The sequence below is a fragment of the Anomalospiza imberbis genome, chromosome 16, assembly GCF_031753505.1.
Source record: "Anomalospiza imberbis isolate Cuckoo-Finch-1a 21T00152 chromosome 16, ASM3175350v1, whole genome shotgun sequence".
Taxonomy (NCBI): domain Eukaryota; kingdom Metazoa; phylum Chordata; class Aves; order Passeriformes; family Viduidae; genus Anomalospiza; species Anomalospiza imberbis.
The window spans coordinates 3,349,826-3,367,716 of NC_089696.1; the positions used below are offsets into that span (position 1 = coordinate 3,349,826).

General features: G+C 53.5%; 1 protein-coding gene across 6 annotated transcripts in view; it reads left to right on the top strand.

Moving 5' to 3' along the window:
- Nucleotides 1-17,788, top strand: part of RHBDF1 (rhomboid 5 homolog 1) — a 35,826-nt gene extending 18,038 nt beyond the window's left edge. For 4 of the 6 annotated variants that reach the window (XM_068206640.1, XM_068206643.1, XM_068206642.1 and 1 more), the window contains 16 exons: nucleotides 1,978-2,082; nucleotides 4,878-5,091; nucleotides 6,760-6,966; nucleotides 7,633-7,755; nucleotides 7,915-8,075; nucleotides 10,272-10,523; nucleotides 11,106-11,217; nucleotides 12,080-12,154; nucleotides 12,722-12,883; nucleotides 12,989-13,089; nucleotides 13,738-13,801; nucleotides 14,236-14,330; nucleotides 15,237-15,312; nucleotides 15,806-15,906; nucleotides 16,171-16,324; nucleotides 17,031-17,788. In XM_068206640.1, the coding sequence (XP_068062741.1) occupies nucleotides 1,978-2,082; nucleotides 4,878-5,091; nucleotides 6,760-6,966; nucleotides 7,633-7,755; nucleotides 7,915-8,075; nucleotides 10,272-10,523; nucleotides 11,106-11,217; nucleotides 12,080-12,154; nucleotides 12,722-12,883; nucleotides 12,989-13,089; nucleotides 13,738-13,801; nucleotides 14,236-14,330; nucleotides 15,237-15,312; nucleotides 15,806-15,906; nucleotides 16,171-16,324; nucleotides 17,031-17,450 (2,422 nt within the window). In that variant the 3' untranslated portion in view covers nucleotides 17,451-17,788. The remainder of the gene's footprint in view (nucleotides 1-1,977; nucleotides 2,083-4,877; nucleotides 5,092-6,759; nucleotides 6,967-7,632; nucleotides 7,756-7,914; nucleotides 8,076-10,271; nucleotides 10,524-11,105; nucleotides 11,218-12,079; nucleotides 12,155-12,721; nucleotides 12,884-12,988; nucleotides 13,090-13,737; nucleotides 13,802-14,235; nucleotides 14,331-15,236; nucleotides 15,313-15,805; nucleotides 15,907-16,170; nucleotides 16,325-17,030) is intronic. The other 2 variants (XM_068206641.1, XM_068206645.1) reach the window with 2 other exon arrangements.
- The last annotated feature ends 103 nt before the right edge of the window (nucleotides 17,789-17,891 follow it).

Below are 17,891 nucleotides of genomic sequence, written 5' to 3' on the forward strand. Positions count from 1 at the left end.
TGAGTCCCTCGTTACCTCGTGAGGCTGTGGAAGAGTGGGTGCAGGTTGGTCCCCAGTGTAGAAGCCCAGTGGTGCTGTGTAGCCTGTTTGTAGTACGTGAGGAGACAGGTCCTGGGAGGAAGATGCTGGTGACCAGGACAATGAATGGTGTTTGCCACTTACAGACAGATTTTGGCTGCCCCCATGCCCCAAGAGGGGCTGTTTCTCACTAATAGGATGTGTCAGGCCCTGATGTTTAGATGTGACTGTAGGTGGGGTGTGCTGGGTGTGCTTTGGTGCAGTGTCTGAGAGCACGTGGTTGCTGGGGAGGCACTGGCTCATTGACAGGTTCTTGAGATGGCTCTGAGGGGTGGTGGAGAGCAGGGAGAGGCTGCTCTGGTCCTGTGTCCCACTCCTACAAGGGGTTGTCATTAGGAGTCTCTTGAGACATGACCACACAGATCTGGATGCTCTTTCCCTCACCGTGGCAAAGGCTTATCCCAGTTTGCCCAGAGCGAGTGGCTCTCCCAGCTTCTCTCCTGAGATGATTTGCTTCTCTCTCTGGCAGTGTGTCAGGCCTGCATGGATCCCAGGAGCATCTCTGGAGCTCCATGGGTCAGGGGTACTTTCAGCCAGCCAGGCTTCGCCCACTCACAAAGGAGCAGCTTTCCAGCTCTGGGAGATCTCCCACACACTGTTTTCCTTTGCCTCAGACGTTCCCCAGCTGCCTTGGTGCCGAAGCTCTCCTGTATCAGCCCACTCTGATCCTGCTTCTTGTGAGGTTGGGAGGGCTGAGCCCGTGAAGTGGCGTCTGCTGTTTTCAGAGCTGTGGGCAGCCTCAGGGCCTGCTGAGGCTGTCCTTGCACACCTACACTGCCTCTTCCCTTGCCTCCCTGCTCCTGACGTGTTCCTTGCCAGGACAGCTAGGCAAGAGCACGTCAAGGATGAGGGGATATCCTGGGAGGGTGCTGTGGAGGGCCTGACAAGAAGCATTGGGTAGAAGGGCCAGGGTAACCTGTCCCAGAAGTCCTCACAACACACAGTTTGTATTGTATGTAAGGGAGTGAGGAACTGTGAACTGCTTTGGTGCTACTGTGACAAATTTACTTTGGGAAGGACTTTGCAAGGAGCAGAACTGCAGGAGATGCACACATTACACACCACTAGCAATAAAAACATTAAATGAGTGGATCAGAAACAAGGCCAGGGGAATGGAAAGTATCAAGGCCTAAACCCCTGTTTTCCATTCAGCAGAGCTAGGGATGCAGTGGAGAATGCAGACCATACATCCCTAAATTGTGTTTTGGGATTTGTTTTGTGAGTCCAGGAAGGCTGACTGCCAAGTTTTCTGCTTAACACAGCCCTCAGAATGCACAGAGTGTCAAACTGCAGCAGGACTCTGTACCATCTTCCCTGGAGGACACAGATCAACTGTGAGTCAAGCCTGTGTAGTCCAGAACAAGGCATGGGAGTGATCAATGTGAAAGCATCTAACACGATTTCCAGTCTTCCAGGGTGTCTAAGATGTCCATGCAAGGCAGCAGATGTGCCACAGATAGACTTGTTCACTAGGCAAGATCCTGTCAGGGCACCAGTCACCTGTCTCTAAGCAGATCATATCTCGGCCTGCTGACACCTCCATGGTTTCACACTGGTGTCCAAGCCAGCTGTGGAATCTGGAGCTGCGTGTCTGGGCTGAAGAAGGCAGGTCTTACAGGGGAAGCTGAGGGGGATGGCAGTACTCCTGCTACCTTCAGAGCAATGCGAGACACACGTCACAGGTGCACCAAGAGGATTCAGCAGCCTCCTGGGTTCAAAGATGCTGCTGCTGTGTGGCTTGAGCTTGGGTGTTTCTCTTAGGTCGTGCTCTCAGCTGGAGGCCACTGTCACATGCAGTGGGGCACAACTGCTGCCCTTGGGGCTATGGAAGGAGATGCAGTGGCTGCTCCTCTCCACAGCCCTGGAGGCTCCTTCCCCTCAGCTCTCTTTTCTTTGCAGCAGACAGGTTCGGTTTCAAAGGAGTCAGACCCTGCCCGCCCGTGGGCACCGGGGGGGCAGGAGCTCCCTGAGAAAGCGGCAGTCCCTGCCCCGATCGTTTTTCAGGTACTGGTAGCACTGAGTGTGAAACCCACCCTTGCATGTGTGTGCCAGGGCTGTTGTGAACTGCACAACTGGCTGTTGCTGAGATCACATTGCCTTCCCAGGACTGTCCAAGAGGACTACAGACAGGCAGAGTGAGAAAGTTCATGTGTGCCTCTAACAGAAAACAATTGTCACTCCTACTAAACGTGTAGGCAGCTGTCAATAAGTAGCATGGACTAACAAGCTGTCCACCCGCCAGCCTCACTCCCTCCTGCCTTTCCTAACAAGCTGTCGACCTCCTGGTGTTCACCATAGCTGGAATATCTCCCCAGGGCAGCCTTAGCCCAGCCTGCCTTTGCTGGCAGCAGTGCAGCATATGTTGGCCCCAAAGTCTTAGGGCAGGAGGGGAAGGAGAGGAAGCAGCACCAGACAGACACTGTTGTGTTGGTCCAGAGGGGCTCAGAGCTGATGAATGGAATACAGCATCCACTCTTTCCCCGTTGACATCATGGCTTTTTCTAATGCAAATGTGATTGTCTTTTTGAGGCGGAGGTCTTTGTTTGCTTAGCACCAAGGAGATGAGCCACTCCAGGAGTCCAGGGCACAACGGGGCCCATTGACCATCACCCCAAATCTGGAGTTTAGGAAACTTTAAAATCAGACAGACTGTGTGACTTTGTGCATGGCAGGGACTGGACCTAAAGCCCTGTATTCCTGTCCTACCATCCTGGCATTGGCCAGCTGCCACTCTGGCACTGTGACCACCTTTGGGGCTGCTTGTGTTTGGCCTTGGGCTTTCAGGGCTGCTTGGCTCATCACGACAGGAGAGTGACAGCTGACTCTGGTGTTGGTTGTTACAGTGCCCTGGGGACTCCGTAGGATGTGATGGAGTTCCCCAGCTGATCAGAGGCATTCAGCATCTTCCCAGGGTGCTCCAGATGCCCTCAACTCTTCAATGGACTATTTTGGCTGTGGTCAGGGTGGAGTGGGACAGCTCTTCACCCTGGCCCTCGCCCAGCAGTGGTCTCTGGCAGTTACAGAGTGTTCCTCACCGTGCCAGCAGCTGTGGTGGTGCTTGTCCTTCCAGCCAGTGGGAGCACAGTTTTGGAGAGCTCTGAGGCTGCTGGTGGTGCCACTCCTCAGCAGGCTCATATGGGCCCAAATGACCCTCAGCCCCTCTTCCTTTGAGGCCCTGTGCATGGGCTTGTCACCCAAGGTCACCTTGCCTTTGAAATACTGGTTACAGCGGTCTGTGGGAGCCCTCTGAGTGCTCACACCGTTCTGTGGTGTGTTGTGCCAGAGCAGCTGGCAGCTTGACCTCTGTGCTATGGGCTTGGTGAGTCTGTCAGGGCAGGGGCTGGCCCTGGGCCTTTGCCCCGGATGGAGAGGAAGATTGCTTCAAGGAGTTGTGGGTCTGTGGGAGCAGAGAGGTGCCCCAAGGTTTTCACATAGCCCCATCTCCAAAGGCTGGCACGTTGACTTGCTGGTGGCATTTGGGTCAGTGAGGTCAGGTGAATTCCAGCAGTGGTCCACAGGACCTCTGAAGAGTCTGTTCTGTGTCATTGTGAGAACAGGGAGGGCTGTGGAAAATGTGTGGTGGTTGCATATGGAAGGTTTTAGCCAGCAAAGCTGTGTATTTCTAACACACCTTTTGACGTGGTGGCAGAGCACCTTCACCTGTTGGTTGATGGGGTTTTTGCTTGGAAGGGTACAAAACCACAGAACTAATTTCCTGTCTCCAGTGCACTGTCTCAGTTCCCCTGTGTGGCCTAATTCTAGATTTATCCCTGCCTTTACTCCAGTGTGTATTTTAACGCTCACTTTGTGATCTGTGAGGTCTTGCTTCTCAGCAGCTGGAGATCTTGCCCCTGAGCAGGGGGGCTGAGGCCAGGGGTTTGGGTTTGGCTTGGACTTTCAGGTTTCAACACCTGGGCCAGTCAGCTTAGGCTGAAAGAGCTTGTCATCTCCTGAGGATGGATGAGCCATGGTGGGAGCTGCTTGGCAGGGCTGCCATGACTCCTGTAAGTTTAGGGTACCAGCTGTCCTGCAGGATTTGAAATAGGCTTTTAGTCTGACTTATCCTGATCCCTCCCTGCCTTCCTTAGGATTTTGCTTCTGATCCACTGCTCTTCTGTGGCAGCAGCCACTTGGCAGCAAACCTGCCTTGTGGCTGCAGCCTTGTGCTCCTGCTTCTGCAACCAGCAGCTTAGAAATGTGTGTGCCTGCCTTTGCAGAGACCAGAACTGCAGCAAGTTTTGCTGTTAATGCAACCCTTGAGGAGGTTAGAAACCCTGCAGCATGAGATGGAGAAGTCAGGGAGATTCTGGGAGTGTGGAGGGGAGGCTGGGAGAGAAGAGATTTCTGGTGGATTTTGGGACAAGTTACAGAGCTACGAAACAGTACAGTCTTACAATGGGGACCCAGAGCTGGCCTGAAGATGGTAAGTGTTTGCAATAGATGGTTTTTAAAGTAAAAAAACCTCCTTTCATCAAGTTATTTTCTGAATTTCTGTACCATTTCTTTTCCTTTATTTTTAGAAAAAACTCGGTACAAACTGTCCTTTGCCCACAGTGACTATCTCCTGTCATTTTTCTTCTGTCTTAAGAGACAGAATGCTGTTGATGGTCAAACATTTCTGGCCAGCATCTGTCAGGTTGCTAAAACCAGCTGAGGACAAGCTGCGAGATGCTCCTGGGAAAGAATCCTGTCTTTGAATTGGGGTGGGCTGGAAGTGACCACCAGGGCTTTGTCTTTTCACGTGCATAAGTCCAAGCAAACATCCTTCTTCTTAGCACTTGTCTGCTGGCATCTTTCAGAGGCACGGCAGACTGGTTTGGGGTGAGCAAAGACAGCGATGCCACTCAGAAATGGCAGAGGAAGAGCCTCCGGCACTGCAGCCTGCGCTACGGGAAGCTCAAGCCTCAGGTCATCCGGGAGATGGACTTGCCCAGCCAGGACAATATTTCTCTGACAAGCACAGAGACCCCTCCTCCGCTCTACGTGGGACCCTGCCAGCTGGGCATGCAGAAGGTGAGTAACCTGGGACAGAGGGACAGAGGGCAAGGCTGGGCTCCCTGCTCGGTGTCTTCAGCACGCTGGCAGCTGTGACCTGTCTGCAGGCTGAGCTCTGCCTCAGCACATCTGGGCTCTGTGCTCAGACACTTCTCACGTCCCAGGTACGGTTTGGCAGCTCTCTCTCCAGCAGCCTCTCTCTGGTCTCGTTGGCTGAGATCCCTCAGGTGTGCCGGTGGCTCGGAGCTGTGTTTGTCATGCTGTGACTGTGGTGATCAGGGGTGTGCAGCATGACCAGCAGCTCTCAGCTCAGGCTTTCTGCTGCCATTTTGAAGGACAGGATTGTGTTGTACCCAGAGTAACCACTGCGCTGGACCCAAATGTACACTAGCAGGGCTGGCATCACTGGGGACCTTTGCCCTGCCCCAATCAGAATGCAAGCTGTAGGACAGCTACTGTCCCCATAGAACCCTGGTTATATTTTAGGACTTTGAAAAGTGTCTCTTGCATCAATGGTGCTACAGCTCTGCTCATGGGTCCTCAGAAGTGGTTTTGAGTGCCTGCAAGGGGCACCTGGGTTTGGTGCTGCCTCCTGCTCATTACCTTCAAGTGTGACCCAAGGGGGCAGGGTCCAGAGGAGCACATCCAGTGACCAGAACTAACCACAATATCCAGCTCTTCTCAGCGCTCCCCTCAGCGACAGTAATTGGTGTGGCTGATGGCTGTGCTTTGGTGAGCACCGCTGGGTGACTGGGAAAACGATTCCTTCCAAAGCAGGTCAGTCTGTGACCTGCAGCCTGGTGCCATCACTAAAGCAGAGGAGAGGAGAGTGCATTTTTCACATTTTGTCTTGTTGTCTTCTTTTCTGTTAAATGTCTTGCACCTAATCTTTGGTCACAGGAGACTTAGAAATATTGTTGAGCTGTATGTGGGCTACATTAAATCAGAATGTGGTGTCAGTAGGTGTGAGCCCATTAAGCTTCCTGTTGAGTGTGCAACTGTGGATTAAAAAAAGCTCGTAAAACCTTGGGATAAAGCATAGAGGTCTTATGGAAACCACAGCTGGGATGATGTAAGGGCAGAGGCAAGGTTTGTAGCTGAAGGCAATGTTTTCATTACGTTGATTTGTATGTTTGGAATAAGTGAGAGCTCTGGCCTGAGGAGTCCCAAAGAAGGTCTTGCAGCTCCTGGAAGCTTGCCTGCTTTATCCAGCTGTTAAATTTAATTAATGGAAGCAGATGTAAATATACAGTAAAGTTTCAACAGGATAACAGGAAACTGCTTAAGTCCTGGGCTGTCCAGTATCAGGAAGGAAACTAGCTGAAGAAAGAACATTTCTGTTTTCAGGGATTTCTCAAACTCCTATTTAGGCAGCACATTCTCTGACTGTTGAGCTCATTGGCATGGGAGACAATGAAACCAAGAGCTTAGGAAGGGCTGGAGGAGGTTTGGAGTCTTATGTGAGATACTGGAGCAGGCTGGTTGACAATAGTCAATACCAACAAAAGAGAAGAAAACCCAGTAGGTTATTCCTTATCTCCCTATTTTAGAATTGCTTGGTCCCTGCAGGCTGGTTCTTGGTCAATCCCAGGAGCCAGGCCCCTTTCATGGTCTCAAGAAGAGAGAGGAGGCTTGGTAGGAAAGGCTTTGTGGGTGGAAGGACTGATGGGCTGCTCCTCTTGGCAGATCATCGACCCCCTGGCCCGGGGGCGAGCATTCCGGATGGCCGAGGACACGGACGGCTGCAGCGTCCCCCACACGCCCATCACACCGGGGGCCACCTCCCTCTGCTCCTTCACCAGCTCCCGCTCGGGCTTCAACCGCCTCCCGCGGCGCCGCAAGCGCGAGTCCGTGGCCAAAATGAGCTTCCGAGCGGCCGCCGCGCTGGTGAAGGTACTGCCTGCACAGGGCATGGGCCAGAGGGGTCTCTGCCCTGGCACGTGGGTGCAAGGAGCTGCTCAGCACAGGGGATGGGGATAGCTGTGCTGGGGGGGACAAAATGAAGTCACCTCCTGTTGTGTTACAGCCGTGTCTACAGGAGGCAGATTGGCAAGAAAACGGGGATGGTGGTTCAGTTTTGGTACAGTTCTTGCTTTATTGGCTTGGGGACTTTGACTCCCATGGCCAGCAGCCTCAGAGCCTTCTAGCAGGTCCAGTTCAGCCTGTCTGGACCTTTGGGTGGTCCATGTGCACCTGGTAAGCAGCCAGGGAAGAGCAGAAATACCTGGCTCTTGCTGTACAAGTCTCTTCATCCTGCCCTGTGCCTGCTGTCCTGGGCTCAGTGATGTTTTTTGCTGTGTCCAGTAGCAGCCATCACTGTGGTTTGGTCAGACACTTTGTACAACATGTGCTAGAGGAGCACATGGCAAGCCTGGAGGTGGGTGCTGTGGGTTGAGAAGTGGGGTGACAGCTGTGTGTCTCACCAGAAAGGTCTCACACATCACATCTGCTGTGCTCCATCCACAAGCATGAACCAAGCTCAGCACTTGGGCTGGGGTGGGTTTGTGAGCTGGGGGTCAGGTTCTGGCAGTGCCCCCATGTCCCTGTCCCTGGCTGCAGGGCCGCTCTGTGAAGGACAGCACCCTGAGGAGGGCCCAGCGGCGCAGCTTCACCCCCGCCAGCTTCCTGGAGGAGGACACGGTGGATTTCCCAGATGAGCTCGACACTTCCTTCTTCGCTCGGGTGAGGGGCAGGTCTGGCACGGTGCTGGCCCAGAAGCAGAGCAGGACTCTGGTTCTGGCAGGACTGTGTGTGGCAGAGAGCAGCACTGCTTTCTGCCAGGGCTGCTGTCTCAAATGGGGTGTTGGCTTCTTCTGATGGGACTGCTGTCTCTCTGCCCAGGAAGGAGTCCTTCATGAGGAGCTCTCTACTTACCCAGATGAAGTGTTCGAGTCACCATCAGAAGCTGCAATCAAAGATGCTGAGGTGAAACCTCCAGATCAGACAGATCTCACAGGAGGTGCTTTGGACAAAAATGAGCTTGAAAGAAGCCACTTACTACTGTGAGTATCTTCATGGTAGCTGCCAAAGCATAACATGGGGCAGCCAACCCATTTGGAGTGGGGCCTCCTGCATGGAGGAAGCCAAGGTCTGCATGCTGTGGGTGTTTGGTGCAGAGCTCAGAGCAGTGCAGTGATAGGTTTTCTTTAAATCCAGCTGAAGACCTCCTGCCCCAGCTACCCATGATGTGAAAGGTGACTCTGAGACCACTTCTGAAGTCACTCCGGCAACTTCCAGCTTCATACTATAGTGTTTCAGAGATTGTATCATACCTTGAGGAAGCAAAAGACACTTTAAATGAGCTGTGAGGATGCTGAGGGCCCAGCCTTTGGCTATGGAGAGCATGGCAAAGTGAGAAATGTGTTGCCCTTGCCACAGTCACCAGTAACTGTTCTCATGCTCCAAGGAGCGGTGAAGCATTGCAGAGTGTCCAGCTGGGCTGCATTCCTCACTTGAAATGAGAGAAAGGTGTGGCACTGATGCTGAGAGCCCTACAAATATGTGGGTGGTGCTGTACTGTATGCCTGGATTTTTTCCACCTGAGTAACTGGTACTGAGTAATTGCTCTGTGTTGCTTCCGAGTCAGCTCACCCCAGCAGAGAGCTCTGCTGGGTGTGAACATGGAGCAGACAGGGAGGTCCTTGTTGTGGTTCTGCTGCTCTCAGCCCGTCTTGCTGTGTTGGCACTTTCTCTTCAAGTGTTTCCAAGAACTTCACTCAGTTTAACATAAGGGGAAGCACAAGTGGTGGGAGTTTGTTGTCACTCCTGTGAGATGGTTTCAGTCTTCTTGGGTCCCTTTGGATCTCCTTAAATAGTTTTATTTATTGAGGAAAATACTTCTTTTTCTTCACACTTCAGAGAGCTGTTATCAGAGTCACAGTTGGGTGTCCTTTCACGTGGTGAGGTGTTTGTTTGGGCATGGGGAGATTGCAGCACTGGAAACACTGGGAAGCAGCACGTCCGCCCCACAGAAACCACTTGACCTCTTGGGCAAGAGCAGGCTGCAGTGGAACCTGCACCTTCTGCTGCAGAAGGACTTCCCAAGGGGAAGCTGGGATATTCAAATGCATCTTCTGCAAGGTGCAATATGCAAAGAGCTGAAGTTTCCAGCAGTATTTTGTCTACAGAGGTTCAGATTCTCCCTTCTGCTGTTGCTTGCCTGTACTTCTGAGCTGTCATGATCTCTCCAGATATTCCAGTCATCTTTCAGAAGAAAGGTTGTTGGCTGTTTTCTCTCAGCACTTCTGACAAGCACTGTCTTTGTGCAGAGTGGGACATTTGGGAGGCCAGAGCACATTTGGACTAGAGCACATGTTGGGAGCATGCCTCCTGCAGTGCCAGGCAATGAGGAGGGTGAAATGGGAGTTAGTTGGGGTTTTTTGGTCAAGTCTGAGTGCTACAGATGTGACCTTCACACTGCTGTCTAAGAGCAAGGAAATACAAATCTATCTGGATGTGATGGAGACTTAAAAAGTAGGTATTATTCAGCAGTAATCTGTGCAATGTTCATCAGATCTATTTTGACAAAAAAGCCTTTTAGCTCAGGATACTTGGGATTTTTATTGCGTTGTTGAAGCCTGCTGGTTTTTTTTTTTTCCTGAAAAATGCACACATTGGTACAAATAAAGGAGGAATGGAAGAGAGATTGGGAGAGGTAGCTGGTACAGCTTGCAGCCTGTGACAGGGCTGCTTTCTTGGTCTGGGAAGCTGCTTGGATTCACTTTTGTCCAGTTTGCCAGTCCAGTCACATTGAAGTGAGGCATTGAAGTGACATTTAAAGGTGGGTATTTCCACTGCTGGGCTAAACTCCACTTCCATTTCATAGCAGAGGGCAGAGTAAGAGGATTGAAGTAGGGGAGGAAGTAGACATGCCTGAGGTTGCAGAGGTGCCTGTTGCAGCCTCCCTGTTTCAGCCTGTTGCTGAAACACTTTAAAGCCACGAGAGCTCCACAGTGGTGGGGCTTAGTTAGGCACAGCAGCCTTGTGCCACTCTCTGTGTGTTTGCTGTGCTTTCTGCCACTTCTGTGCTTTCCTTTCCTGGCTCTGCGTAACCCTTTGAAATACGGCTCCCACTTCAGGGCACCTTGTCTGCCATCAGCTGCTGCCCAGCCCAGAGCGGGTGGGCCGGGCAGAGGCTCTGCTGCCACCAAAGGCCACGGGAGGGCTGGTCCCTACTGCTGTCCTGCTTTTGATTTCAGCCCCCTGGAGCGAGGCTGGCGGAAGCAGAAGGACGGGGCCCTGGCGCAGCCCAAGGTGCGCTTGCGGCAGGAGGTGGTGAGCGTGAGCCCGCAGAAGCGAGGCCAGCGCATCGCCGTGCCCGTGAGGAAGCTCTTTGCCAAGGAGAAGAGGCCCTACGGGCTGGGCATGGTGGGCAAGCTGACCAACAGGACGTACCGCAAGCGCATTGACAGCTACGTCAAACGGCAGATCGAGGACATGGATGACCACAGGTGAGAGCTGCGCTCACGGGGGGTTCCCCGTGAACTGCTGAGCGAGGGATTGCTGCTGGCCCTTGGGGACTCGGGTCACTGGGTGCTGCTGAGACCCCCATCTTTGTCCCTTGGAGTGCAGAGCCAGCTGCAGCTGACAGCAGCGTGTTTGTGTCCTCACCCAGCTCCTCATGGTGTGTCTGTGTCTCTGCTGCCTGGAGGGACTGCAGGTCTCTGTGCCACCACCATTGTTCTGTGGTGAACAGCAGGGCTCAGCTATCCCTGCCTCTTGTCATTCCCCTAGGGTCATTATTTCAGAAACACAGCACAGTTTAGCGTCAGGCTTTGGTGTTCCCATGGATGTTTCCTTGGGAAAGGGTGGTTGTCCAGGGTAATGGGGGAGTCAGAGTAAACAGGCTCTGTCTTCGGCAAGACCTTAGGTCATTGCCTCCTGTCCTGTGCACTCCTAGGTGATCCTGGCCATGTGCCCCAGATTTTGGTGAGGTTTCTGGGGGAAAACAGCAGCTTTTCCCCTCTGTCCTGTTAGCAGATGTAGTATGTCTGTGTTTCTGCCTCTGATCCTTTTCCCTTTCCTCCATCCAGGCCTTTCTTCACTTACTGGGTCACCTTTGTGCATTCACTCATCACCATCCTCGCTGTGTGCATCTACGGCATCGCCCCTGTGGGGTTCTCACAACATGAAACTGTTGATTCAGTAAGTGAATCCCCCTGACATGCCTGGAGTGTGATTGAGTTTAGCCCTCAGCTGTTGTGTCACAGCCTACTGGCTCCTTGCCTTTGTGGCTGGGTGCCTGCTGTCCAGCTGGGGGGCTGCCTGCAGGGTCTCTGGGAGCCCCCACACCACCTTCTCTCCCTCCTGCAGCCACAGTGCTCCTGCTGTCAGATTATATCTGACACAAAGCACGGTGGCTGTGCTGGCAGCACTTCCCAACAGCTTGTTCCCCTCCTGGTGGAGACCAGGAGGATGATCATGGCAGGGAAATACTTCAAACCTGAGCTAAGCTTTTGCAACAGTTGAAGGATTTTTCTTCTGCCAGGGGTAAAACTGACTTGTCTGACTTTGGGAGCTGATTTGAAGCTGTTTGTAGCCTTCCCACACATTGTTAAAGGTTTCTGGGATACAGATATCTCTACAGCCATGTCCCTGCTCCTTGCAGGAGATGCCCTGGGGAGCTTCTCAGCTGCATATCTGACAGCTTTCAGGGCACCTGGGCCTGCACTGCCTGTGGGTGCTGACTGTGCTGCTCAGCTCTGTGGAGCTTTGTGCTGGCTCAGGCCACTCCAAGGGCTCCAGGCCCTGGCATTTCTTGAAAGTTGAAGTAGCCAGAGATAGACATTTTGAATAAAACCTTAACATGAAGATGCCCACACCTTGATGGGGGGGTTTACATGTGATCCTGCAAAAAAAAAAAAAACAGATGGAGAGAGCTGTGGGCCCCATCATTGGCTGTGGGGATTCCTGTTCATCCTGGGGGCTGTTTTCACCAGTCCCTGCTGCTTGCCCTGCTGACCCTGGGGGCTGGAGCTCACAGGGCTCTTGCTTTCTCTCCTTGTAGGTCTTACGAAACAGAGGGGTTTATGAAAATGTCAAATATGTTCAGCAGGAAAACTTCTGGATCGGCCCCAGCTCAGTGAGTGCTGCTGGTGGGACTGTTAGTGGGTGGATGGGGGACTGTGTGCTGCAGCTGTGCCACCCCATGGACCAGAGCCCTCTGCTGCTTGGAGCTCAGGGGTCTGCTGTCACTGTCAGGGAGCAGCGGTGCTCCCAGCCCCAGCCACCCTGCAGATTGGGGTGCCTGGAGGTTGGGATGGACCTTGGCTTTCCTGCTTTGCACCCTGTTTCTACAAAGACAAGCACGGGGTTAGGAAAAATGCAGGAGTTGTATGGTGTGTGACAGCTTTCCTGATGCCATTCCCCCTGGGAAAAACGAAAATGAAGAGGAAACGTCACACAGTTTTCTCTTCCAGCCATAGTGCTGGCCTTTCTGGGGCTATGGGCAAAGAAATCCCTGAACTTTTGTTCTGGACCTGTCTCCAAAGCAAATATGTAGAATGTGCATGGTGTGTGTTTGGCTTCATCGTGCAGGACTTGTCGCTGGCCCTTGAGGCTGGGTAGGGGTACCCCTAGCAGCTCCCCCAGCCTGCTCTGCCCAGGCAATCGTTGCCTTGGCTGAGCTGAGTGTTTCCATCTCTGCCAGGAGGCCCTGATCCACCTGGGGGCCAAGTTCTCCCCGTGCATGAGGCAGGACCAGCAGGTGCACAGCTTCATCAGCGCCAAGCGGGAGAAGGAGAAGCACTCGGCGTGCTGCGTGCGCAACGACAAGTCAGGCTGCGTGCAGACCTCGGAGGAGGAGTGCTCAGTGAGTGCCACGGCCCTTCTCCTGCCAGCCCTGCAGCCTCAGGGCCTCTTCTGCTGATGCTTCTTTCCATGGGCTTCATGGTGACACCTCTCCTCTCTCCTGCAGTCCACGCTGGCCGTGTGGGTGAAGTGGCCCCATCATCCCAGCACACCGATGCTGGCAGGGAACAAGAGGCAGTTTGGCTCTGTTTGTCATCAGGACCCCAGGTAGGTCCTGCCTGGCCCAGCTGCCATCCTCGGGGGGACAGGGCTGCTGTACAGTCAGTCCCAGGCCAGTGGATTGCTGGATGGGGCAGCAGGAGCTCTGGAGGGGTGTGGGGCAGTGATGTCCCTACACTGCAGGGGAGGCTGATGCAGGGTGTGAACATATTTCTCCTCACCTCTGGTCTCTGTTGTGGGCTGCCCACCTGAACAGAGGCCTGTTGTGAGCTGTGGGTGCCTTTCTGAACCCTCTCCCCCTCCTCACCTGCTCCCTGCACAATTCCCTGCTTGGGGGGCAGCAGTCATGAGCCTAGCACATCTCTGCCCAGGAGCCCAGCCAGCTGCTGGCTGCCCTGGCACAGTCACTGCAGGCTGATGTAGAGCTGAAACCAGCTGAATTCCTGCCCTTGGGGTGTGCCCACCTGAAAGAGATCCAGTTTGTTGCTGGGCAGCTGTGTGCTCTCTGCCTTTGTGATCTCTGTTGGAAGGAGGCTGAGGCATGGCCAGATGGCCTTGGCTGGTCTGGTGTCACTGTCACCATGCAGGGACACAGGGAGCTGTGGAATGGCAGCCTGGGCACAGGCAGAGTGTGGAAATCCCACCTGGTGCTGGGGAAAGGTATTTCTCAGGCTGATATGTGCTTTGTTGCTGCAGGGTGTGTGAGCAGCCAGCCTCGATGGAGCCCCACGAGTGGCCAGATGACATCACCAAGTGGCCGGTGAGCATGGCCAGAGGCGCAGGGCCTGCACGGGCAGCTGCAGTGTGGCATTTGCATCCCACTGTGCAGAGCCTCAGCTGTGCTGGTGGGAGGGCAGGGTCTCTGGTGCAGCTTCTGCTGCTTGTCACAAACACCGGCTCAGGGCAGCTGTGCTCTGCCCAGCCAAGGCTCAAAGCCCTCCAACAATTGAAGTTGTCCTGTGCCAGCTAAAGCCCTGGATGCTGTCAGGGTAACAGGGAGATGGAAACCAACTCAGCCTCGCGCTGGAGAGGAGGTGTCAACTGATGTTCAGGCAGATGGAGTATCAGGCACCATCCTGCTGTCAGAGGGAGCTGTGTCTGGGATCTGGCTTCTTCCCAAGGGGCTGTTTTGATTTTACCCAGCCAGCAAGCAAAGCTGTGGCTGTCTGACTGCAGCCTGTTGTTGTTTTCCAGATCTGCACAAAAAACAGTGCTGGGAATTACACCAACCACCTCCACATGGACTGTGTGATTACGGGCCGGCCCTGCTGCATTGGGACCAAGGGAAGGTAGTGAGTTTTACCTGTATGGAGGGGCTGGGTGTTGGGGTGAGACATGAGGCCTTTTCAGGTCGTAGACCCAGCCATTTGCCCTCCTTGTCCTTTCCACACACCACCCAGAGCCCTGCTGGGAAGGGGAGTTGGACAGAGAGCCATGACAGGTCTCCCAGATGGAGCAGGAGTTCACAGCCAGCCTGAGGCTGACATAGCAGGGTATCTCACTCAACTGGTCCTGCAGTATGGAGGGATTTGGATACCAGTTTGGAGGAATTGAACAGTTCTGGTGGGAAGTCCTGCACTTTTCCTTAGGAGTGGCCGGCTTGTTCCTGACAGGCTCCATTGTCCCCAGCCTGCAGTCCATGGGCACTCAAAGGAGATGTCAGGAAATGGCCTACTCTGGGTTTCCAAAAGAGGAAGATGCTGTTTTTCTCATGTTATCCCTGAGCTTGAGTAGTCACTCAGTGCTTAGGCTTGGCTTTCCCTGCTAGGGAGAAAAATATGTGCTGCCCCAAGGAGTTTCTCTGTCCCTGAATGTCATGACCAGGATACTCTTGACATAGCCCCCCCTTCCCCTCTGCCAGCTGTGGAGGCACAAGACTCCCCCAGTCTGAGACACAGCTTCCACAGGCTCTGGTAGCTCTTCCCAGCTCTAAACAGCAGCTTTAGGACCTGCCTTGGAGTCCTGGCATGCAGGTCTGTGGAGCTTTCCTGGAGGAGAGAAGCAGGAGGGGTGTGTGGAGAGGCACTGGGCTCAAATGGGAATGTGTTTGTGCCTTTGCTGAGACACTACAGCATGTCAGGGGCCGCTGAAGGCATCAGTTCTCATGGATGGGATGAGAAAAGCAGAGTGGGTGGCCTGGGAAGGCACAGGAATGATGCATTGTGCTTTCCATGTGCGACTTGTGCCTCCTGCAGGTGTGAAATTACCTCCCGGGAGTATTGTGAATTCATGCGGGGCTATTTCCATGAGGAGGCAACGCTCTGCTCTCAGGTAAGGGTGCAGTGGGGGGGTTGTATGGCTGCCCTACTCCCTCCAGGTGCCCTCAGCAGCTTGGCAGGATCTGGGGTGGCAGTGCTGCACATTAGGTGGGAGTCCTGTGTCCTGTCCCTCGCTGAGCCTGGAGGAAGCTGCTGCTCCTGGCTGCAGTGGCAGAGGTGGCTGCATCTGTCCCCCTTTGGGGGCCAGTTTGGGACTTGGGCTGGCAGCTGTGAAAGGCCAGCACGGGACCACTGTGAAAGCAGTGGCTGAAGGATCCACGGTCTGCTCCATGGGCAAGCAGATGCCTCAGCTCTGGGTGCTGGGGTGAAAAATGAGGGCTTAAAGCTGCCACAGGGAAGGGATGGGGTTATGTAAATCTCTGTTGGAGACAAGGCCTGGTACTTGGTTCAACAGAGAAGTGGGAGGGGAGCCCTTCTTCCAGAGCTATCTGCAGTGTGCCCTGGGCTTGGAGAAGGACCCCTCTCAACACCCACTTCTGCCCTAGGTGCACTGCATGGATGATGTCTGTGGGCTCCTTCCTTTCCTAAATCCAGAAGTCCCTGACCAGTTCTACCGCCTCTGGCTCTCGCTTTTCCTCCACGCTGGGTAAGCAGAGGTGTAAAACTTCCACTGTCGGGGTGGGGGCACCCTGAGCCTGGGGACTGCTGTGAGGGTTGTGGCTGTCCTCGTGGGGACACAGGGGTCTGAGCTGTGCTCTCTGCCAAGGTTTGCCATCCTGTGTTTGTTGGGAGGGATTAGCAGCATGGGTAAGGCCAGAGCAGGAACCCTGAGCAAGGCTGGGGACAGAACACGAGCACAGGGGTGACTTCAGTGGCTGCTGCTTCAGCTCCTGTACTCTGCACTTGGCAGGATCCTGCACTGTCTGGTTTCAGTCTGTTTCCAAATGACGATCCTGCGGGACCTAGAGAAGCTGGCAGGATGGCACCGCATCTCTATCATCTACATTCTCAGTGGCATCACTGGGAACCTTGCCAGTGCAATATTTCTACCCTACAGAGCAGAGGTGGGTCTCCTGCAGCCCAGGGTCCTGGTAACTTGCCCTGAGCACAACCCTTCTCTACATGCCTGTGCCTCTGTGGCTGAGGCAGAGCGACCAGAGCTGGGCTCACCACTGCAGCCTTGGCACTTGTAGCTCAAAGATGGCACCACACCATCATTTAACTGCTGAGCAGCAACATGCCAGGGTACCATGGGCTTTCCAAGTGGCTGGGCTGGGCTGGCTGCAGGAAAAAGGCTCCTTCTCATAACAGACGGGGGATTGTCCAGCCACGGGGTGAGAGAGGCCCCAGGCAGGCTCAGAATCAAGTGTGGTGTCAGACACCCTCCACCTGAGAGTGGCAAAGAGCAGAGCTCCCCTGTGCCCACAGGAGACTGCATGGCTGGACCTGCGGGAGCCTTCCAGCTCCTTTCATAAGGGAAACTACAGGGTGGGTGGGGCAAGCCAGGAGATTGCCTTCAAGGGCTTCTGCACTCTGGCAGCTTAAACCAGATCTGCCCTCCTTAGTCTGTTCTGGCCTCACACCTCGATCCTAAATCCACCCAGGCCCCTTTACTCCTGGTACCCCATTATATGGATGAAGTTGCAGTCTCTCTTTGCCAAGAACCACTGAACAGGATTTGAGTAAGAAGTAACTCATTCCTGGAGCTGGCTGCAGAGGCCAGGCAGGTGGCATGAGCCTGACATTATCTGTAATGCTCTTCTTCTGCAGGTTGGCCCTGCAGGATCCCAGTTTGGAATTCTGGCCTGTCTCTTTGTGGAGCTCTTCCAGAGTTGGCAAATCCTGGCACGCCCATGGAGGGCTTTCTTCAAGCTGCTGGCTGTGGTGCTCTTTCTTTTTGCCTTTGGCCTCCTGCCTTGGATCGATAATTTCGCTCACATTTCAGGATTTATCAGTGGTTTCTTCCTCTCCTTTGCCTTCCTGCCCTACATTAGCTTTGGGAAGTTTGATTTATATAGGAAACGATGCCAAATTATAGTTTTCCAGCTCATCTTCATTGCACTCTTCTCAGGACTGGTGATTCTGTTCTATTTCTACCCCATCAAGTGCGAGTGGTGCGAGTTCCTCACATGTATACCCTTCACAGACAAATTCTGCGAGAAATACGACCTGGATGCACAGCTCCACTGACAGCAAAGACTGGCTTCTCGAGCAGGCCCTGGAGATGGACTGTCTTTGCATTTGCTGTGCCAGTTCCATGAGGACAAAGCCTCTAATCCAATGACACTTCTAACCCTGCCCGTGGTTAATTTAAACTGTCTCCTTAGCACTTGGCAGGCATGGTTTGCCTTATCTCAGAAGACTCTGAAAAACAGAACGTTTGTGCCTTGTTCAATTGTATTGAACCTTTTCTGCTGCCATTATTTTTATTACACTAGTTTCAATACTACATTTTTAACCAGAGTTGTTTACTACTGCTAAGGTGGTGATTAAACGGTGAGGTAGCGTTTTAGCTACTGTGAATTGTTCTGAGTAGTCTGTGCCTACCTTTGTTACTTAATCTCAATCCTCCTGTTTCATGTACCCTGTGGAACACCCAAACCAGCCAGATACACATCTGCAGCTGGAAAT